The sequence below is a fragment of the Meles meles genome, chromosome 10, assembly GCF_922984935.1.
Source record: "Meles meles chromosome 10, mMelMel3.1 paternal haplotype, whole genome shotgun sequence".
NCBI lineage: Eukaryota > Metazoa > Chordata > Mammalia > Carnivora > Mustelidae > Meles > Meles meles.
The window spans coordinates 69,134,339-69,158,406 of record NC_060075.1 but is presented as its reverse complement, the minus strand read 5'-3'; the positions used below and the strand labels follow the sequence as shown (position 1 = coordinate 69,158,406).

Below are 24,068 nucleotides of genomic sequence, written 5' to 3'. Positions count from 1 at the left end.
TGATTTTATTAAACACAATTCTCTGCTCTTTCCACTGAGAAGTCAGAGTAGTAGTAACAACCTAGTAGCAATAAGCCTGTGCCCAGCTCTGCTTCTATGCCCCATTCCCAACCTAAAAAAACAAAGACTTCTTGAAGAAAAGAGTGATTTCTAGGCTGGAGATAGGGAATACCCACAGTGAGCCTGGAGCCCCTTACACTCCTGAAGCAAGGAGCCCTCACAGGCAGAAGGCACGGAAGTCAGGCTAAAGGCACTCCCTCTGCCCACAGTCGGACAAGCTGAGCATCAGTAAGAGTAACAGCAATAGACTATAATACACTGAATTTAAAGGAAGAACTTCAATGGCTTTATACCGATATAAAGAGAGAAAGAAAACAGAGTGGAGGGAAGAAAAGCTTTTCCTTAACAAAGAATGCTAGATAATAAACACAGGAGAAATAACAGAATTTGAAAAATCAACCACTTCTCTTTCAGGGCGCCTGGGTGCCTTCGTCAGTTAAGCATCTGCCTTTGGCTCGAGTCCCCGGATCGAGTCCCGCATTGGGCTCCCTGCTCAGCAGGGGAGTCTGCTTCTCCCTCTGCTTCTGCTCTTCCCCCTGCTCCTGTGTTCTCACTCTCTCTCAAATAAATAAAATCTTAAAAAAAGAAAAGAAAGGAAGGAAGGAAGAAAAATCACCACTTTTCAAACCACAAACATAACAACTAATTCAGGGAAGGATCATCATGGATGCTAATACTAGTGGATATTGAGTTGCCGGGAGACAGGATATGCACCCCTCTCAGTATCTCTTTACTAATTACGAACAAAAACGATCTCTGTAGAATCTGGGGGATGCCACCTTAACCAAGACATCCAACTTCTCATTGTCAATCCTGTGACAACATGCCTCCTGGGAGGTACAATAGAGAGTACAGAATCTCTTCCAACCTGCACCAAAACCTCACATGAATCCAGGCCTGAAGAAGCAACCAGATGAGTCCAGAACATGGGACTTTCAATAAAATAACTGGCCCAGGTTTTAAAAGTCAGTATCATGAAAAAAACATTAGAAGGCAAAAGTTGGGGCGCCTAGGTGGCTCAGTGGGTTAAAGCCTCTGCCTTTGGCTCTAGTCATGATCCCAGGATCCTGGGATCGAGCCCCGCATCAGGCTCCCTGCCCTGCAGGGAGCCTGCTTCCTCCTCTCTCTCTGCCTGCCTCTCTGCCTGGTTGTGATTTCTCTCTGTCAAATAAATAAAAATATAAAAATAAAAAAAAAAGAAGGCAAAAGTCTATTCTAGATTAAAAGAGATATAACAACTAAGTGTAATACAAGAACCTTGACTGGATCCCAGATTTAAAAGCAAAAAACAAAAAAAACAAAACCAGCAAAGAGCCATTTGAGGTTGCGGGGCAGGTAGAAAGATCCAGTATATTGGAATACAGACTGGATATCAGAAGATATTACACGCCACTGTTAATTCTCCTGAGGAAGATAATGGTATGGTGGTTACATAGAAGAATGTTCTTATTCTTAGAAGATAAATGCTAAAATATCATAATGTCTACAGTTTATAATTAAATGGTTCAGCCAAAAAAGAAAATGATGTGTACAAATGTATTTGTATGTAGAAAGCATGTGTGTATAAGAGAAGACAAAGGTGACGTGTTAATTAGTCTCGATGCAGAGTATGTAATAAGGTATTCATTACATTCTTTCAATGTTTCTGTAATTTAAAGAATTTTTTTTTTAAGATTTCATTTATTTGCCAGAGAGAGTAAACACAAGCAGACAGAGTGGCAGGCAGAGGCAGCGAGAGAAGCAGGCTCCCCGCCAAGCAAGGAGCCCGATTCAGGACTCGATCCCAGGACCCTGGGATCACGACCCCAGCCGAAGGCAGCAGCTTAACCAACTGAGCCACCCAGGTGCCCCTAAAGAATTTTTTTTAAAGACTTTATTTACTTTCAGAGAGCACAAGCAGGGAGAGCGGCAGGCAGAAGGAGAAGCAGGCTCCCCGCAGAGTCAGAGAGCCTGATGTGGGGCTGAATCCTAGGACCCTGGGATCATGACCTGAGCCAAAGGCAGAGGCTTAACCCACTGAGCCACTGAGGTGCCCAAGAATTTTTAAACTATCAAGTAAGAAAAAAAATTGGCCTTAAACCTTGAATCAAATCATTCTTGTTGCATGTGAGCTTGGTCACACTTCATATGAATCATGAACACAAGGTGTGTGAAAGCAACCAAATTCCCCCCACAAAAATACATCTGCTGGAACAAATCTATGTTCCACCTAGCTTTTGCTTCGATGGACTAGTGTGACATATATGAAATATATATGAAAAAATGTAGTGTGAAAATATATGAAATGTATGCACTTCCCCAGAGAGGACCTGTCAGGGAATGATGGGCTACTCATGCATTACACACACCTTCCCACCAAGCAAAGAATGCTGTGTCCAGGTGGAGGTAGAAAACAGAAGTAACTCAAATAACCTTCACGGAATAAACAGAGAAGGCATAATCCAGCAAATCCAGCATCACTCTACAGTGATGACTGTAAGTATCACTGCCAAGATCCATCCTTCTCCCTCTTACCTGCAACACCTTCATTTTAGTGGAGATTACTTCCATGCAAGATGGGACCACAGGTGCATAAATAAGAAAAGGGAAGTGCTGGTGAAAACTAGAAGCATTTGCAATACATCGACAAGTTGTATCTTCACCAGTTCATGTGGGAAAAATCACAGGCGACAAACAGAGCGGGCCCAGACCTAGAGAAAGCCACTCTAGAAGAGCAGGTCACTGCAATCTATGGAAGAGGGTACTGACAGGTAGCAAGGGTGGGAGGTTGGGTCTACCACAGTTAATACAGAGAAGGCCAGCTCTTGGACCTTTTACTTGGCTACTATGGGATGTTGTTATTTCTATTATCGAGCGTTTGGGGCCTAAAATTCCACACTTAATGGTAAAAGCCAACTGCAATCTTTTTTTTTCTTCTTCTTCTCAAAGATTTTATTTATTTATTTGACAGACAGAGATCACAAGTAGGCAGAGAGGCAGGCAGGGTAGCGGAGGAGGGAGAAGCAGACTACCTGCTGAGCAGAGAGCCCAATGTGGGGCTCGATCCCAGGACCCCGAGACCATGACCTGAGCCAAAGGCAGCTTAACCCACTGAGCTGCCCAGGTGCCCCAGGAAACTGCAATCTTAAACAGCTTAGGAAAAACTCATTTTTAAAATGTGACAACACTGGTAGGGGAAAAGAAATCCAAAGGCATTTTGCAAAGTATCTGTCTCTTCCAGCTTGGGTAGAATGCCTTCTTAGTGACTTGGAATCATCATATTATTCTGTCTGTTTAAAGTCATATTATTTAATCATACGAAAGATTTCAAAAGTTATTTGAGCAGAGGGAAAGATCATGTTCGTAGAGCTGTATTTTACATTTACTCACAATTCTTACAGTTCCCTTGAAAAATACCAAATATGTACAAACGCTCTAGGAGATCTCACACCATTCATCAACTATAGTTAAGTCTCTAAAACTATAAGCCGTTCTTTACTGTCAAAAAATACACACACGGGGTGCCTGGGTGGCTCAGTCAATTATGCATCCAACTCCTAATTCCAGCTCAGGTGATGATCTCAGGGATATGAGACTGAGTCCCACACAGGGCTCTGTGCCCAGTGCAGAGTCTGCTTGAAATTCTCTCCTTCCCTCTCTTTGCCCTCCCCCCAACTCAAGCCTGTTCTCTCTCCCTAAATAAATAAAATCTTAAAAAAAAAGAAGACAGACACATAGACTCCCCAACTGTGTTAAGAAGGAAATGTTAAAGGTATTATTCCTAACAATGAATTAATTGTAATAGGTAGACAAAATGCTCTTGAGAGATAGAAAGGTATTCAGTGACTTCCTAATATTTAAAGTGATAAAAAGCTATTTCAAACAAAAAATATTAAATAAGATAATTAAAAACAAACATACCCATCTTTGGTCTGATCCACTACACCACTTAGAAGTTCCACAGTCTTTGGATTAGGCTGCCTTTCTCCAAAAATGTTCAAATATCGAGTGACGAAGTCACTGGGAGACATGAAAAACTCACCATTTTTTTCAATGCTTGCATACTGTTTAGAAAAAAAAAGAGAAAAGATATTTTACCCTCAAAAGTACATAATCATGAGGTCAATGTGAAAAAGCTGAAAATATTCAACAGATAAGACATCAGACATGATAACACACTCTTCTCAAGCACAGTTATTTCCGAACATCTCATAGAAAAAAACAGAAACATGTTAAGTCTTCCAAGTTTTATATTTATACCAGTGGTTCTCAACTGGGGGCAGCTTAGCCTGACCGTCCAGCTTATAAACACCAACATCCCCATAACAGCCAAGCAAAAACCTAAGAGGCCCCACCCTCTCTACGTTACCTGCCTTTTGCGGAGGGTGGGAGGGCTGGCGAGGTTTCTCTTGCTTTGCATTTTCTCCATTTGTTTTAAGTTTCCCCACAGAGGACATCTGACAGTGTCTGATGACAAATTTGACTGTCATTGACTGTCACTGAGGAGGAGGGATGCTACCAGCATCTAGTTAGGTCAGGACGACCCCCTATAACAGAGTGACCCAGCCCCAAATGTCAACAGTATTAACATTGAGAAACCCTAGTTTACAGAAACTTGGAAAGAAAAATTACATCTTGTTTTTAGTAAGAACACAGCTTTAAAAAAAAAAAAAAAGAATTAATTATAAAATCATGGATGGGAACAACCTAATTCCTTTGCCCCATTTGTTTCAAGGACACCAATAATGCAAGAAAGGAGGACAAACAGGCTAAGCTGGAAAGCAAACTGTTAACTGTATGGCTTCTTGTGGGATTTTACGGAAGGAGATGTGAAAGGCTGATCTAGTTAGCTTCCTCTCCATTCTACAGTAGAAATGGCCCATAAGAATTGGGTGCACTCAATGCTTTCACACAGCGTTCCTCCTGCCTTTAGTGACAGCATCTAGTGCCGGGAAGCAGGAAGCTGCTCATCCCTGTCTCGTGGAGTCCCAGGGGCCACAGGGGATGCTGAGAAACAACACAGGCTCATCTGGTATCCTGACAGCACAGGAGAGGACCTGTTGACCCTGGGGACAGGACAGTGACTGGGGGTGGGAGGGGAATTCAGAGAGCTGCACAAAGAGCAAGGCAAGTTGGATGACAGCGACCACAGTGGAGGCCACTGCGATGTGGGGCGCCCGGGAAGGGAAGTGCAACCAAAGCACCTCCACTCCCTCTGTAGCCACAGGGTCAAGTCCCATCACAACTGTTTCTAAAAGTCACTTGTTACTTCTACATTTTACTTCCAAGGCAGGATAAACTCGCTTAGATACTCAGTAACCAGCCCTGGAGTCCCTCAGGCCTAGGCTGCACTGAGCTCTGCTTCTGCCTCTCACCACCTGGATGACCTGTAAAGTAAGCTTCCCGGGCCTCTGGTTCCTCACCTATAAAACTGGGATAACAACATCTCCTGCTTCTTAAGATCAATGCTAGAAATAAACAAATAATCACATAATATGATTAGCACAACACACTACACACAATAAGCACTTCATAAATATTCTGTACAATCCATTTTTGTTTAATAATTTTTAGCACGGTACAAAAGAAAAGCTCAAAAATGGTCCAAGAATCCCCCTATTCTTCACTTAGCATTGGACTGGCTTTTGGGAAACGTGGAAGAATTATATTTGATCTTCCAGAGGCAAAACAAGACAGGAAGTACAAGGGAGATGTCCCGGCTAACCACAGCAATCCATGATTGAGAACCATACCTATGTTTGCCTACAGCAGTGAGTAATTAATTTAGCTAGAAACACAATTTCACTCTTCTCCCACCAGTATATGTTAAGGTTGTTTTCCGGTTTGGGCTATTTTTAAATAAAGCTAAGGTAACCAGCTTGCATATAACAATTATCCAAATTCCTTGCAATCTTCAAAGGCTGCACTCCTGGAAGAGAAACTGTTGAGTCAAAGGAGAGGGAACTTGAAGGCTCTTGATACTTATTACCACACTGCTCTCCAAAAAAGACTGTACCAATCTACACTCCCACCAGCAGTGTGCGAACATGCCCTTTCCCCCCTCTACCAGATTTGTTGCAAATACTTATCCAGTTTTGATACTTGCAGATAATTGGGTCTGTAGATTTTTCTTCCTCCTTTGCAATTTCTTCCACTGCTTACTTCTAAATCTAGAACCTAGGCCTTCCTCATCTCAAGACTAATATCGACCCATATTTTCTCTTAGCTTTTAAGTAGGTTTATTTTAAGTTTCAATACATTGGTACTTTATTGTTTTATGTGGTTTCAGGTAAGGATTCTCTTACTTCAGTTTTTCCCACTTAATCTCTTGGTTGTCCCAGGAGCACAAGTGAAATCATTCTCCCTTTCCTTGTCTTTAAGATGCAAGTGTATCCTGTTGGTGGGAATGCAAGTTGGTGCAACCACTCTGGAAAACAGCATGGAGGTTCCTCAAAATGTTGAAAATAGAACTACCCTATGACCCAGCAATTGCACTACTGGGTATTTACCCTAAAAAGATACAAACGCAGTGATCCGAAGGGGCACGTGCACCCGAATGTTTATAGCAGCAATGTCTACAATAGCCAAACTATGGAAAGAACCTAGATGTCCATCAATAGATGAGTGGACAAAGAAGAGGTGGTATATATACACAATGGAATACTATGCAGCCATCAAAAGAAATGAAATCTTGCCATTTGCGACGACGTGGATGGAACTAGAGGGTATCATGCTTAGTGAAATAAGTCAATCGGAGAAAGACAACTATCATATGATCTCCCTGATATGAGGACGTGGAGATGCAACATGGGGGGTTAGGGGGATAGGAGAAGAATAAATGAAACGAGATGGGATTGGGAGGGAGACATACTATAAATGACTCTTAATCTCACAAAACAAACTGGGGGTTGCTGAGGGGAGGTGGGGTTGGGAGAGGGGGAGGGAGTTATGGACATTGGGGAGGGTATGTGTTATCGTGAGTGCTGTGAAGTGTGTAAACCTGGCGAATCACAGACCTGTACCCCTGGGGATAAAAATACATTATATGTTTATAAAAAAAAAAAATTGGAAGGGGAGGCGAACCATAAGAGACTATGGACTCTGAAAAACAACCTGAGGGTTTTGAAGGGTCGGGGGTGGGACGTTGGGGGAACAGGTGGTGGGTAATAGGGAGGGCATGTATTGCATGGAGCACTGGGTGTTGTGCAAAAACAATGAATACTGTTATGCTAAAAAAATAAATTTAAATACTGAAAAAAAAAAAGATGCAAGTGTATCACACACTAATTATCACATGATTATTAGGAAACAGCCTGCAAGTAAGTCCATCTTCAACACTAGTTCTGATCAGTTGGCGACAAATGGCTTCCTAAGGTAGAGACCCCCCTCTGGGTCTGCCCCCAAATTCCACGAAGGGATGCCAGGATGCGCTGACAACTCCTGCCATCCCTACAGCAGGAGTCCTGGCCAACTCACCTGTCTACTCTTGCAAGACTGCATGTACCTTAATTGCTAAAACTAGAGTGAAAGTTCTGTCTGGACAGGATTTGTTCCCGTGGTTCTCATTGCAGCATCCTCAGGGTCCTGGACTGGTGGCAGGCAGAGAGAACCATGGTCAATACACATCTATTGAATGAAGGAAAGTTTAAAATTATTGTGCTACTTTCCATCCTGGGAGTTTTCTGGGCCATGATCAGTCTTCGATTTTTCCCCCAGGTAACGTTCACTGTTGAGCTGCTGTCCCCCTTAAAAAGAATTCCACTGAAAGTGCAAAATAAAATTATAATGCCATACCTCTAACCCATACATAGGACAATTAAAAAGAAATTAACAAGTATTTACAAAAACAGGGAGCAAATGCAATTCTCATACACAGGTGTTATGAGAGTAAACTGTCAAACCACTTTAGAACACTGTCTGGCAGCATCTCCTCTAACTTAACATGCACAGAACCACAGACACAGCAATTTCAACTGTAAGTACGTCTCTAACAGAAACGTGTGCAGAGAAACGTGTGTGTGTGTGTATGTGTGTGTGTGCATTTTAACTAAAAAACACCCTTTGGCATTGTAATGTCCACAGCAGCATTAGCTTCAATAGCAAAAAGATGGAAAATAACTCAAACATCAACCAACAGTAGGATGTACAGATGAACTACTGTGGTACAATCGCAGTACGGAATACAACACGGCCATGAGAATAGGAGAACGCCAACCACATGCAACAACAGGGATGAATCTCAACAACTAAAGCAAGAGTAAGGGGCGCCTGGGTGGCTCAGTGGGTTAAAGGCTCTGCCTTCAGCTCAGGTCATGGTCTCAGAGTCCTGGAATTGATCCCCATATCGGGGCTGTCTGCTCAGCAGGGAGCCTGCTTCCCCCTCTCTCTGCCTGCCTCTCTGCCTACTTGTGATCTCTGTCAAATAAATAAAACCTTTTTAAAAAAATAAATAAATAAAGCACGTGTGAATCAAATGAGACACAAGAAAACACAGTGTTGTGAATCCATTTTTATGAAGCTGAAAACCAGACAACTGGTTCCCCTCAGGAGAGGTGGGTCCTCACTGGACGGGGCATCAGACGGCTTCTGGGGGGCTCGTTACATGGGGGTGAGCTCACTTTGGGAACATTAATGGAGCTGTACATTTATGATTTGGGCACTTGATTTATACCTCAACAGTTTACATTTTTAAAAAATCAAGATATTTTCTGCCCCAGTTTTTAGAGGTGATAATGAAATCATTTTATAAATATAAGAACATATTAATCTGAACATGGAAAACACAGTTTTCTTCAGGTTGCAAAACCAGCGCATTACCCAGGCTGGGTGGTCTGCCTTGTGATTACAGTAAAAATGTCAAAGGTTGTTCCTTCAGCTGATGGACAAAGATCATAATAAGAACGCACTGACAATGGGCCCCAGGGCCCGCAGGGGTCCCCATCAGGGGAGTGGACCACACAGCTCCCACATCTTTAAAATGGTATTTAATCCTTTTTTGTGACTAGATTTTACAAGTGACCTGAAGCTTCTCTCTTTCCCTTATAAATTTTTGTCAGTTTTAATATGATTAAACATATGAAGGCTATCTGCAAAAATGCAGGTCCAAAAGTATTCAGTACAGTGCTGTTATACTAGCAAGGCAGGAAACACAACTAAGCATCCAAAAATATCAAGTGGCTAGATAAATTATGGTAAAAAGAGCCATACACAGGAATAGCTCACAACAATAAAAATACTATAGAAATACATTCAATTATAGGAAAAAAGTTTTCCTAACGTATTAGGTGAAGGGAAAAGCTGGATAAAAAAGTATTTTTTCTCCTGTGAAAGGAAAAAAAGGTTTTATTTACATACACGGAGATATGGACAGAGAGGTATATAAAATATAATTTTACATATTCATACATAGATATAGATACAGATTTTATCTATACAGCAGAATCAAATTAATTTTTTATATACTTTTGCTTTTTAAATTTTTGCCAATAGAATATGAAACATTTTCTCATCTTAAGTTTTCAAAAAAGAAATTAACTGTTTTCCCAACTTTGTAAGCAAATTTCTAAACACATATGTTTTGCTGACAAAGAATAATTACAAAAAATCCAAGTGTAATTCACTATATATCATTACAAACTGTCATAGGACCTATTCCCATCATCTAGTCCCTTTACCCAATTTTCTCATCTCCCACAACTTACACTATAGGCATTCAGCTACTTCCACCCATAAACAGTACATACCACCCCCTCTGCTCTCCCCTGAGCGAACGGTGTTCTTCTCGATTTCCCCCTTCTCACTACTGGCACTTCCCTAACCTAGGCTCTATCCGGGGGTTGTATTTATCCCTGCACACTCTCGTACATTGTACAAGATCATTTCCATCAAGCAGTCCTTCAAAATGTCTTAACCTTCCCCATTCTCCATCCCCCTGCTGCCATAACCCTAACAAGTCTTCAGGGCCCCGCACCGGGATTACGCCCAAGGCCGCCTAACTCATGACCCTGCTGCCAAATCTCCACCCACCCTGCCAGTGTCACTGGATGACCCCAGTGGCTTCCTATTGTTCAGCAGGCGTGCCAAACTCCCAAGTACCTTCCTAGTTTTGTCACCCACACCCTGTAAGGCTTGGCAGACTCCCTGGCACAGAGCTGAATTTAAATCAACAAGTGAAGGAGCAAGAATCCTTCAACGTGGAGAGGCTGTGTGCTCGCAAACCCATCTCCTGGCCTTCCCTCAAATGTGGCCCTCTCCCCCAGAACTCCCCAGCTGCCCTCCTCCTGACTCTCCAGCGCCCACTCACCCTGCGGCTCTCCCAGATCCCTCTCCAGGGAGCCTTCTCCGACCACTCCCCACCACAGGGACCACAGAGGACTCCAGCCTCTCTGCTTCCTGTGTGCCACAAAACAGAACTGACCATACCTGGACCTCAACTTCCATATTCGTTTACCGCACTGGCACTTACATTAACCTAGATTCTTTTTCACTTGCTGCGTACCTGTAAACCTGGTCTCCCGTGTAAAAGCTGAACTCCTTGAAGACATGGTCGCTACTGATACCTCTTCTATACATCCCACTCACCTCAAAGTTGCACGGTGTTTTATTTAAACTGGGAGCACTCAGCACACCTGCTCCAAAACGCACGTCAACACTTAGGTTAGAAACCAAACTGACCATACCTGGACTTCAACTTCTGCATGCAGACAAAATGTTAGCCACCACTTGTCACCTGAAGAGGCTGCATAACCAACTCAACCTCTTCAGGCTAGGAATGCTAGTCACCAAGTGCCCCCTGCCCACCACCCAAGTGCATTGCCCAAAAGGCTATGCTCCAGGTCATCCTCTGTCTGGCACTCTTACAGCCATCTGGTTCCACACCTGCTGCTGCCTCTGCCCGGAACGGTCTTCCTCTGCCCCAAAGCCCCCGTCTACCTTCTCCAGCTGGTAAGTACCTACTCACTGTCAAGCCCAGCTCCAACAACACCACCTCTCTGTAATTGCAATGACCCTGGCTAGATGTAATTAGCCCCACATCATCTTCCTACTAATTAACACCATATAATGCTTATCAACCATATCATGGCTTTTTTTTTTATACTTACACACAGTGAACTAGTAAAAAGCAGAATCCATGATTTATGCATCTTTATATCCCCAACACTTAACGCTACACTTCACATACAGTAAGCAACACTCCCCCCACAAAAAAAAGAACAAAGTGTAACCCTTCTCAAGGGCCCATCTCCATCCTCCAGGACCCCTCTTTCCTCCTCTCTGCCAGTTCCACTGGCTCTCTCTGACCTCCACAGCTGCCATTTTCCCTGCTGTCAGCTCGTCTGGTCCTAAGGTCCACCTTCCCCGAGCTACAGAGAACCCCCTAACTAGTGTAACAGTCAGAAGGCTGGGATATTTATCAGGAAGAAAAGTCAGGAGAAAGTCACAGAAAATCAGCAAAGTAGTCCAGTCTGCAGAGTGCTTACTGCTGATCCCCACTTAACGGGAAAGCCTGGCCACAGTGGAGCCATGCCTGGCAGAGCCCCCAACCCTCACCCCAAATCTCCTCATCCCTATTCTCCTCCCACCGCAACACCATCTGTGGTAGATGGTAAACAAGAGATCCCCCACATGCTGAGCCAAGGTGGATTTGTGTTGGTACGACCCTGCCCAGGCCTGATGAGATCACCCAAACCTCTGCCAAAGCCAAAATCCCTTCCAGAAACTGCTGATCACTGTTTTCTTCATGGACAGTCCCCCCGCCTTCCTGGCCCCATCGTTTCCTTGGACTCTAAGTCACACTCTCACTCAAAAGCCACGTCGTCTTAGCCACCCCAAGAGCAGACAGCATTTCCCTATGTGCTGCCAAAGATTCCGCCCCAGCTTTCAGGCTCACCGACATAGAAATCTCACAGGTGGCTCTCTCCAGAACTCTGACCAATCCGATTTGTGTCCAGCAGAGACTTGCCCTCTATTAATGGGAGTGGATGGAAAAGACAGGCTCTCCAAAGTAGGCTCTTAACCTAACCCAGCTGCCATGTAGCCTCAAAAGGTGGGCACAGCTTTTACCCAGGTGGAGTCTTTCTACGGGATCACGCCAAAAGACCAAGAGGTACCCAAGATGTACCATCTACTAAGACATTCAAAGTTGTTCCCATTTCCTGTCAGAAGGATGCCCACAACTACTGCTGGTTTAGAAAACAAAAGTAACAGCGAGGTCCTGAGTTCAAAGAATGATTATGACTTTGCCAGCTGAGGTTAATAAGCTTTTACCCATTTCTCTAGGGTCTCTGGCAACCCACTGCAAGTGGTCTCCCAGAATTTTAAGTTTTATACTATAGATCTCAAATATACACAATAAAAATGTCCACGGTTCCCGCATACACACCTCATCCCAATCATGGCGGACCCCGAATGCAGAGTAACAAATACCAGTCCAGTGAGAAAGCATTTCTGTTTTCTGGACTTGCATGACCTACAATCCTTTTCCACCTTCGAATCTGTATCCTGTGTTGTCCTTTCAGGTTAAAACCAAATTTATAAAGAATTCTGCTTTCTTATACATAATCCAAACCTTCTTACATATTATCCCTTCTCCCCACCCCCAGCCCTACTCACATTTCTAACCATCTCCTTTTGAAGTCTGTCTCTCATGTCGAATTATTTAATTTCAAACACTGAATCAGTCATCAATGCGTATCAGACGCTGGGCACCTTCACCCAAGTTTTTGCACTCAATCTTTACAAATTTTTATAACTCACAAGATGTTCATACATGTACAAAGTAGAAAGAACAGGGTAAGAAACTCAAAGTTTCCTTTACCAATTTCTAATATTACCACCACACGGACAAGGCATTTTCCCTCCCACACCAAAACTGGGGTGTTTAAAAGCCAACCTCAGACATCATAATCTTATCTGTAAACACTTTAGTGTGTATCTCTAACAGAAAAAGACTCTTTATAGCTCCTATCACAATATCATCATCCAGATTAAAATAAAAAAATCAATAACAATTCCTTGACATCAGATAATCCTGTCAGTATTCAAATTCTCTGATTTCTCAGTATTTTTTTCTTCTGCTTGTTTAATTTTTTTTTAAATTTTTAAATTTTTTTATAAACATATAATGTATTTGTATCCCCAGGGGTACAGGTACTGTGCCAATCTCAGTATTTTTTAATAGTACAACACTTTCCTGAGGAAAGTGATGCTCACAGCATTAGTGACTTTCAGGGCCATGTATTTGGTACACAGCAGAATGCGAAGTGTTTCATTTCAAGCCTTGGTCCTCGATAATAACAGCACAGCTGCTTTTCCATCATGTTTAGAAAAGGCCCACATATACACCTTTTAAATGATCTTTACAAAAGTGGCCTTTCCTTTTTTGAGTACTTTAATCAAGGTAAAATAACATTACGTGATTCAAGGTTTGGGACCTGGGGTAGACTTTATTAGAGTATCATTCATTCACTGCCCAATGTCACCAAGTAGGGTAAATATAAGAAACTAAGGAAATACATGGTATCTGTCGAGAACTGGTATGTATTGTTACTCATACTGGGCTTCCACCATGAACCACAGTTGCAATAAAACCATAATAAAGATGATGATGGTAACAACGATGGGTTTCTACCAAGGAGAGGCACAGACAGCCCTCTCTGGATGGATCAAGATTATGTTAATGTTAACAAAGACCTTTCAACTTCTTAGGAGAAAAACCACAATCATCACAACACATATGTGAGTCCTGGAAAGGTCAATGAGTTGTGAGACTAAATCCCCCAACAATTCCAGTATCTGATACCAAGTGAAAGAAAAGAAATTAAAATGTAAACCATACTGTCCTCCCAATCACCTGCAAGCTGCTGATACATTTCAAAAAACAGATAGAATTGAAATGGATCTCTTTCATAAGTCTTAAGTAAAGATACCTTTTGGGGGATATATATATATATATAAAACAATGAAATAAAGAGCTGTTTGAAAATAATCTTTAAAAGTTCAAGAACACAAATCAAACAAGAAACAAAATAGATTCCTTTATACTGACCTTCAAAAATATTGTTCTAAGCTCAGCTGGATCTGCTCTCTTGGTTAAAACCACCTATAAATAAACATAAAAATGTTTATATTATTAGAACAAAGCTGAGAAATCAAGCTAGCAGACTGAAAGAAAATAAACTCCAGGTTAGAAATTAGTTAATGTCATTTTTGTACTTAAAGCACCAAATTTCCCCATTGCATAAACTACTCCCTGGATTTTAAATCAGACTCCTTATGTGGCTTCTAGAATGGTAACAGTCTGTGTAAGAAACCAGTAAAGCTCTTAATATGTGGTACTTAATGTATATCTTTTTTTTTTTTTTCCAAAAAGTAGAAAAAAAGAAAACTGCAAACAGATCTGTGACCACCTGGCATTTTTAAACTACACACCAGAGTGATCCATACCTTTCCACAGAGGAGTATTAAATATTAAAGTACAACTTGTAAAAAAATAAATAAATAAATAAAGTACGACTTGTTTGTTAACTATGCAAGAGAACACAGTTCTTAAAGAAGTTGGTGAACAAGGCAAATCATATTAACAAACAAGGGAATTACTTCCCACAGTTCTGCCAGGAACATGCATGAATACATAGCTATCTGGGCATGCCAAGCAAGGTCTCCTTCCCTCCCCAACTTTTAATTTAAGAAGTCAAAGTCCCCAAAGGTATGACTATTATTCTCCACATTCTAGAATACAAGGGGCTATGGTTACCTTTCGAGAACAAAATTTGACAGATTAGCTCAGAATAGGTGTTGTGCTTAATTCCCCAGCCCACAAAGTCCAAAAACATCAGTGGAGAAAAAGCAAGACAAACTTGAATACGGCTACCCCAGGCCAACACAAAAGAGTCCTTATGTGGAACCAAACAGTGGGCTTATTCAGTGTCCCATCACCCAATCCTGCTGGCAATAACCGTCATGAGACTGAATTCTCACCAAGCACAGCGTCACCCCATGATACAGCCAAGGAGGGGTTCCTGGAACCACCCTAATACCAGAGCCATGTCGCTATCCACAGGGAGATTTATGCAAATTGTTCTAAATCCCTTCTGTGTGTTTGCAGAGGCTCTTCTGAGATCTTTGGACAATGGGTTCTCTGTCTCTAAATGTATAACTGCCGAGCTTCTTGGCCTGCCACTGTCAGGAATAATTTTATTAACTAATCACTGGAATGGGAGAGGTAGTTTTTCTGAAACGAGTTGGCTACTCACCTTGTTTCCCAAAGCAAGACTGATAATCCCTTTAATTTCAGCTGAGCACTTGTAACCACCAATGCATTTTTTTGTCCGTAAGATTTGGAAATCTTTTTAAAATTCTAAATTAATATTCTTTGCTGTTCAATTAAGGAGGAAAAAACAGAATGCTAATCAACCTAAGACTGATGATAGTGCCAATCTACACATTTCCAGAGAAGATTCCTTCCTTTCGGGTTTATATTCTGAGAAAGGTAGGATAGGCCAAACACTACTGAAGATGAGACAGCATAAAAACGCCTCCATCCTCTTAAGAGCAGACAAAGTCCCTCCAAGTTCCACATCTCACAACAGTCCATATGTGACATTTAAAAAAAATATTTTATTTTACTGAGACAGAGACAGAGAAAGCACGAGCAGGAGAAGAGGGAGAGGGAGAGGAAGAAGCAGTCTCCCTGCTGAGCAGGGAGCCCAAAGTGGGACTCGATCCCAGGACCTGCAGATCATGACCTGAGCCAAAAGCAGATGCTTAACATTCTGAGCCACCCAGGTGCCCCCATATGTGACATTTTTTTAGAAGGCATATGGTTACCGTGGGCACTTAGCTGGGTTTCCTTTTAAAAACAAAGATTAGGTTTCCACCAAGTGAACTATTCTTGCTCCATTTGAATACATCCTACAAAATCTAATTACTTCACTATTCCATGCACTTCATCAAGCTTTCCCTGGGCAATGCTATTTTAGAGTGAACTTCCCTTGCCCTAAATTCCCACAGCATTCTTCCATTGCTAACCCCCAAATGCACATCAGTGTCCCCCAGAGGACTGCACCTCCCTAAGAAACAAGACTTTCACTCTGTGACTCTGCCAGGATCAAAGGGGCACAGGGGAACACAATCCATAGAGGAGAAAACAACAAAGATGAGAGCAGAGATCAATGAAACAGAGACTAAGAAGACAATAGGAAACATCAATGTAACACAGCTGGTTCTTTGAAAAATGAACAAAACTGACAAACCTTTAGCCAGATTCACCAAGCAAAAAAGACAGATGGCACAAATAAAATTGAAAATGAAAGAGGAGACATCAACAACTGGTACCACCGAAATATGAAAGATAAGAGACCACTGTAACAATCATACTAACAAATGGGACAACCTAGAAGAAATGAATAAATGCCTAGAAACACACAACTTACCAAGACTGAATCATAATGAAATACAAAAATCTGAAGATACCAATTACTAGTAAGGAGATTGAATCAATAATTTAAAACCTCCCAAAACACAAGTTTAGGACCAGACAGCTCCACTAGCAAACTCTACCAACTATTCAAAGAAGAATTAATACCAATCCTTCTCCAACTCTTGCAAAATATAGAAGAGGACGAAACTCTTCCAAACTCATGAGTCCAGCATTAGCCTGATAACAAAACCAGAAAAGGATGCCGCAAGAAAAAAAAAATTACAGGCTAGTATCCCTGATGAATATATGTGCAAAAATCCTCAACAAATACTTGCAAACCAAATTCAACATTATTCAAAGGATCATACACCATGATCAAGTGAAACTTCTCCAAAGAAGACATACAGATGGCCAACAGATACATGAAAAGACGCTCAGTATCACTCATTATCAGGAAAATGAGAATCAAAACCACATTGAGATGTTACCTTACACCTGTTAGACTATTTAAAAAAAAATAATAAGTGTTGGCAAGAATGAAGAGAAAAGGAAACTGCACACTGCTGGTGAGAATGGTAATTAGTGCAGCCATTATAGAAAACAGTATGGAGATTCCTCAAAAAATTAAAAAATGGAACTATTCTACTTAGGTATATTTATCTGAAGAAAATGAAAACACTAACTTGAAAAGCTATACATGCACCCTCATGTTCACTGAAGCTTTATTTACAATAGCTAAGACAAAGCAACAACCTAAGTGTCCACTGATGGATGAATGGACAAAGAAATTGTGAAATAGATAGATACATATGAATAAATAATGGATTATTATTCAGGCATAAGAAAGAATGAAATCTTGCCATTTGCAACAACATGAATGGACCTCAAGGGCATATGCTAAGTGAAATAAATCAGAGAAAAACAAGTACTGTATGATCTTATATATGGAATCTATATATCCATACAAAAACAGAGGGAAAAAAAATAGATACAGAGAACAGACTGGTGGTTGCCAGAGACAGGGGAGTGGGGTGGGAGAAATGGGTGAAGGTATATAAATTTATTAAAAATTTTGTTTAGGGACGCCTGGGTGGCTCAGTGGGTTAAGCCTCTGCCTTCCGCTTAGGTCACAATCCCAGAGTCCTGGATCGAGCCCCGCATCGGGCTCTCTGCTCCGCAGGGAGTCTGCTTTCCTCTCTCCCTCTCTCTGCCTGCCTCTCTGCCTACTTGTGATCTCTGTCTGTCAAATAAATAAATAAAATCTTTAAAAAAAAATTTTGTTTAAAAAGCAGGAGTTATTCATCAATGTATGACCAACATCTAGTATAACGTCTGGCACAAGAGGCATTTGATAAATATTAGCTGAAGTACTGAATTCTATAAATTCATTTTTTAAAAATCCATATAACAAATTTAAGTCATGTCACCTAATGTGTATAGAACATTTAATATTTTCAATGCATGACTATTACTTCATTGGATCTTCACAGCAAAATCTGAGACCTACAGACAGCATAATATTGCGCCCACTTTACAGAAGGAGAAACGAAGACTCAAAGAGGGTCAATTACTTCCGCAAAAGTCAGATCTGGTACCCATTTGTGCTTACATATCTAAGTAACGTCTGAGCTAAGATCAGATCCCAAATCTTCCACCTCCTACTCTATTGGTCTTTCCACTGAGCCCCATTGTAGAGAGCTTCAAACTGACCATAACTTACATTAACCACTAATATAATACACGCCTAGAAATCAAGATTTTCTCCTACAACCACCAGACTTTAGCATCCATCCAGTGCTATGACTAAGAACATGGCTCTAGGGGTGCCTGGGTAGCTCAGATGGTTACATGTCATCAGACTCTTGGTTTCAGTTCAGGTTATGATTTCAGTGTCCTGGATCAAGCCCTGCCGAGCCCTACATCGAGCTCTGCACTAGGCATGGAGTTGGCTTGGGATTCTCTCTCTCCCTCTCCCTTTGCCCCACCCCGACTTTCACTAAATAAATAAATAAATGTTTAAAAATCTTAAAAACAAAACAAAACAACAACAAAAAAAACCATGGCTTTAGTATCAGCCCACCTGTGACTGGGGATCAGGTGTGACATCTAAACCTACTAGTTGTGTGACCTTGAGCTAGACCTCTGACCTCTCAGTCTCCCTTTCCTCCCCTGTAAAATCAGAAGTCCTGGATGGTTGAAAGAGTGACAGGAGATAATAACATCTAGTGCTTAGCACCAAAAAGGACACACAGTTAAAGCACTCAAATGAAATCCATTATTTGTATTATTTGTGGAAAGGTGTTTATATTCTACCATGCTTACTCTTCAAAAAGTCTAAGCGATGAGTAACCTGGCATATAAATTGAGAAGGAAAAAATAAGGAGGAGGGAGGGGAAAGGAACTCATGGATCTTCAAAAACATTCAGCAAACCACCAACCACAGACGTTTTCCTAACATCCCTTCTGTTATCTGAGCCTCAACCAATGCTACTTCTTGAAAACAGATCCCAAGTTCCAGATACGCCATGGAATTTCCCTGCGGCCTGTGGAAATGTGTGTTATTAGGTCCTGAACATACTAATGAAGCACAAAATAACTATGGTTCAATTGGGGATAAATTCAGAAAAACTTTTACCAGTCTCTTGGCCTCCCCACTGCTGTGTGGCTAGCCAGAATTCCCATTTCTACTTCTACCTCCCATTCCTATCTTCTTGTTGGGTATCATGTGCAGTGAAGGAAGAATACTAAACACAGTTTCTTTTGAGACAACATTAAGTTAGAGCTAGAAGTACCAACGTTCTGAAGGTGTGCTGAGATGGATTCTGCCTGGTGGCAAAAATCAATACCCAGGAAGTTTTGGGAGCTGGAAAAAGGGAACTACAGAAATGCAGCCTCCCTTTTTAAGTCAACTCAAAACAGCTGCTCAGCATGCACACTCTGCATCACTTTAACAAGCCTTTAGAAGATTCATCAAACTTCGGATTGTTTCCAGAAGGCTGAATCTCATTGTTGTTAAGTTTTTTTTTTCCTTATACTAACAGCATGTAAATATTTACAGCTACTGTTCTTACAAATTAATTGCCTGATTTTATCATCATGCTTCTGAATTTACATTTGTAAGAACAGATTCCACTATTAAACAAAATCTGTCTATCAAGAGTTTTAAATAAAGGTACTAGTTTTCCAGCATAGTTAGGAAAATCACCATGAAGGAAAAGAGTTCTTGGCAGATGACTATGAAATATTACCATTTGCTCCTTAAATCAATACAACAGAGACTCATACTATAGCAGCTAACTTTCACACACAGTCAAGACTCAGTGAAAAGAGGAAGGGTTAAAATTGAAAAAAACTATGCATTATATATATTTTTTTCCACAAACCGGGAAAAGTTTACCTTTACTGAACATTAATATGGAAATTTCAGGTCAATTCAGTGAATCTATGTTTCACATAGATTTCATAGACTTCAGGACCACTGAGTATGTAAAATTTTTGACAAGACAAACATTGCATATAATAGCTTGAACAGGTTAACAACAGCATTTGCAAAACAGATGCACTAACTAGGAACATCCTACGTATTAAAAAAACAGCCAACAAGAACATAACTTCAATGACTGTGATTTTAAAAGGTGGTGCCAGGAAGCATTACAAGGAGAACCAGAAAAATACTTGCAGGACAAATAAATTCATTCTTATTTTAGTATGAGTTAGAACAGCCAAAAGAAGAACACCAGCAAAGATTTTTCTGCGTGGAGGAATATAATAGAATAGATATAATATAACAGAAACTGGCTTTCTAACACTGGAATCAAACACAGTTGTAGGCTCATTAACAAATCACAGTAGTACAGAATTGTGAGTCCAACAGGGCAGTGGGGAAGAACACAAGAACACCTACACAGAATAAGGGATACTAATTTGAAGAAGAAAATGTACAGAGAAGAAAAGCTCTCTTCTTCCAGTGAAAAGCTGTTAAGACATCTATTTATATATGCATGATCTCCTCACATGCATCTTACTCCCAACTCCTGCAAAGAAAAGAAACTAAGCAGACGCTTATGTTGATGCAGGAAGAAAGTTTTTCAGATGAGTAGAACGCAAATCTGTACAGTGAAAACACACAGTAGTTCCTTCTAGGCCAGGGGTGCTCAAAGTGTGGGCACTGGACCACCAGCCTCCAATGCGAACTTTTAGAAATGCAAACTGTCACAATGTACTCCAAATCTACAAATCAAAAACTCTGGGGGTGGGGCCAGCAATCGACCCCTGAACAAGTCCTCCAGTTGAGTCTGATGCTATTAAAATTTAAGAACCACAGCTTTAGCTAATGTCCAATTCAGTCTGGTTAGGACTGCTATTCTCAGCCCCAGCTGTCTATTCAAGTCTCCCGAAGGACTTCTGGGTTTTATCAGGTCCAGGCCTATCAGATTAGACTGCGAAGGCTAATCCAAGCAGAATAATCCAAGCAGAATATCCGAAATGGGTACTTTTAAAAAGCTTCATCACGAGATTATACTGTGGGGCTCAGCTGAGACCCACTGAGTTAGGCCCTAAAATCCCAATCTCAGCTTTGCTACTCCACCAACTGCACAACACCGCCTTCACTCAGCCCTGTGCCCAACCACCCCCCACCCCACCCCGAAACCTAAAAGGTCTGAAAGCTAAGACCAGTACAGGCTTACACTGAAAATTCTACTGTCATGAAGTAATTATTTACCTTAGATATGAAATAAAAACCAGAAGAGACAGCTCATCAGAATGAGCTAGCCTCGGCTGTATGTACAGGCACACATGCAGTGACAAGCAGAAAATGGAGGTGGAGGGAGAAATCTCTCTGCCTGTCTTCTGAATCGGAGGAAGTAAGTGTAGTAGGCGGACCTGAATCCCAGAGGAAAGCTCTTCTGGGTGTGGCCCAACAATTTAGAAGCTGGGCTCAACTCTCCTTCCCATCTACTTCCCATACTGCAGAGACTGGAAGGCTAAAACTACATTTCCCAGACTCCCTTGCAGCTATACGGCCTAGGTGCTGTCCATCCGATGAAGCTAGGTGAGATGTGGAAGGCAACATTTTGTAAAGCAAAAATTGGGAAGGTGGGGGCCATGCTTCTGCCAGCAAGCATCATTGTTAGAAGTACTGGATTTTCCCGTGCCAACCTCCTGCCCATGTCAGTGGCAGTACAGATCTGAACACTCCCCTTCCGGCAAGCCATTTCATGACGACACAAGACGTTGCTGCTCCCTTGGTGGCCTGCTCTGCCGTGAGGGCCTAGAAGGCACTCCTGGAAGCTCAACCTGAAGTCTGTTTCTTCACCTTCCCAACAAATTCTGTAAGCCATTTAATACCCTGTAATAAATCTCCCTCTGCTTAAACCAGCTAGAGTGGATTCTGTTCTCTGCAAGTGAACCTTGACTGATACAATCAGTAACCTCGAAAGAAAGTTTGGAATTCCCCAAAACCACAGCTAGCATTAACTCAAGAAGAAAGAATGAGGTGTCTCACCAAACTGAAGAAAAATCATTTTTTACTGAATTCACTAAGTCACTCACTCCTCATCCTACAGTTTCCCTTAGTTCTAACAAATGAAGAGCAGTGATTATGAAAAAGCTACTGAAACATGCATTAGTATAGAGACAAGAGGCGTTGTTAGGCATGCTTCAAACCACAGCCTTTCTGTGTAATCAACCCTCAAAAGTTCACATCACTCAACAGTTGACTTATAAGGCACCAGATACCACAAACGTTAACCCGCCAGGTAATTACACAAACAGGTCATGTCAGGGGTGCTGGAGATGTTTATCAAAAGGATTCAGTAGCTTGTGAAGTGTGCTGGATTTAACTCTGCACTGTTGTAGACAAACTTTAAACAAGGATAAAGCCACCACCATTACAATTCCGTATTAAGAAGCAGAATATAACAGTTAAGAAATGAATGGTGATGTTTTAGCTGTGGGTTCTGTGATGCTAAAATAACTTTAAATACACTAATTTTAGGTTTTATTATTATTGTTATTAAGCTAAAGCTAACATTCCAGTAAATGTTCCCAAGAGTAAAAACTTGACAAGAGACAGTATGAGTCTTTTCTAAAATAGACATTTTTCTGTTTATATTTTCAACTCCTCATGGAGACAGGTGTTTGCCCACTCTGACAAAAGCAAACATTCCCAAGTTCAGAGTAAAGATTTGGGTCCCAGTGTATTACTAACCCGGTGACCCTGGACAATCAGGTAATATCTCTAAGTTAGTTTCCTCATCTATAAAATGGGCAAAGTAACAAAACCTACATATCTATTTCAGAAAGTTATTTTAAGGACCAACTCTGTGGGAACCACTGCTGGCATAGGAAAACCTGACCTATGAAAGACAAACTGCTGGAGGCTCAGCGTGGACCAGACAGAGATTTTAAAACTCCAGAAAGTCCCAGCCATAGGAGGGTCTCCACATTTTTGTGAGTTTTACCTCTTGGAACTCCACCTGGTTCTCACAGTGAAAGTGGGAGAAAAATCATTCGCACATCTCACACAAGGACAGGAAAAGGAAACATTCCCAAATGCCATCCGAGTACTCTGTTCTTTTCAACAAGATCTGTTCTCAGGAGAAATTACTTATTAACAGTCTAACCTGCTGGGGTATTATCAGAGCCTACCTTACTGCTGGGATGGTAAATACCCTATCCCAGCCACCGCTAGCCATTCTCTCCCACCTCAGGGAAGGGGGAAAAACTGAGACATCCTTGTGAAGTACACTGCCTGGAGTAAGAGACTCTCCAATAGGTAGAGACCTAATCACAGGCCTGCAGAACACTTCCTCTCCCTCTGCACCCCACCACCACACTACCAAAGGCAAATTTGCTGCAGTTCCTTTTATCCATCCAGTACATCGTGTCTGGCTACCAAGAAAAAATTACAAAGCATAGCAAATGGTAAAACAAACACACACACAATTTGAAGAAACAGAGTGAGCATCAAAACCAGCCTCAAATATGGCAAGAATGTTGAAATGATCAAACAGGAATTTAAAACGACTACGATTAATATGCTAAGGGCTCTAAAGGATAAAGTAGACAGCATACAAGGACAAATCAAGCAACATAAGTAGAAAAATGGAAATTCTAAGGAAGAACCAAAAGAAACAGCAGAGATCAAAAACACTTTAAGTATAATGAAGAATGCTTTTCATGGGCTTATTAGTATACTGGACATGACTAAGAGGAGAATCTATGACTTTGAGGATATCTCAACAGAAATCTCCAAAACTGAAGAGCAGAGAGAAAAAAGATGGGTGGGGGGGAGTAGAATAGGGGAAACAGAGTATCCAAGAACTGCAGTACAGCTACAAAAAGTGTAACACAGATGTAAAAGAAATACCAGAAAGAGAAGAAAAAAAGGAACAGTAGGAATTACTTGAAATAATAATGATTGAGAACTTCCCTCCAATGTCAGACATGAAACCACAAATCCATGAAGAAAAAACCAAGCAAGATAATCAAAATCACCTTAAATATTAATGATCTAAATGTACCAATTAATTAAAAGACAGAACTTGTCAGATGCATCAAAAAATAAGAACCAACTGTATGCTATCTACAAAAAAAAAAAAACCCT

General features: G+C 41.3%; 1 protein-coding gene across 3 annotated transcripts in view; it reads right to left on the bottom strand.

The window, feature by feature from the left end:
• Positions 1–24,068, bottom strand: part of SLC25A13 (solute carrier family 25 member 13) — a 182,654-nt gene that overhangs the window by 141,310 nt on the left and 17,276 nt on the right. For 2 of the 3 annotated variants that reach the window (XM_046020856.1, XM_046020857.1), the window contains exons 2-3: positions 14,087–14,140; positions 3,961–4,103 (exon numbers count right to left, since the gene is read on the bottom strand). In XM_046020856.1, the coding sequence (XP_045876812.1) occupies positions 3,961–4,103; positions 14,087–14,140 (197 nt within the window). Of the gene's footprint in view, positions 1–3,960; positions 4,104–14,086; positions 14,141–24,068 lie in introns of those variants that run through there. The other variant, XM_046020858.1, reaches the window with a different exon arrangement.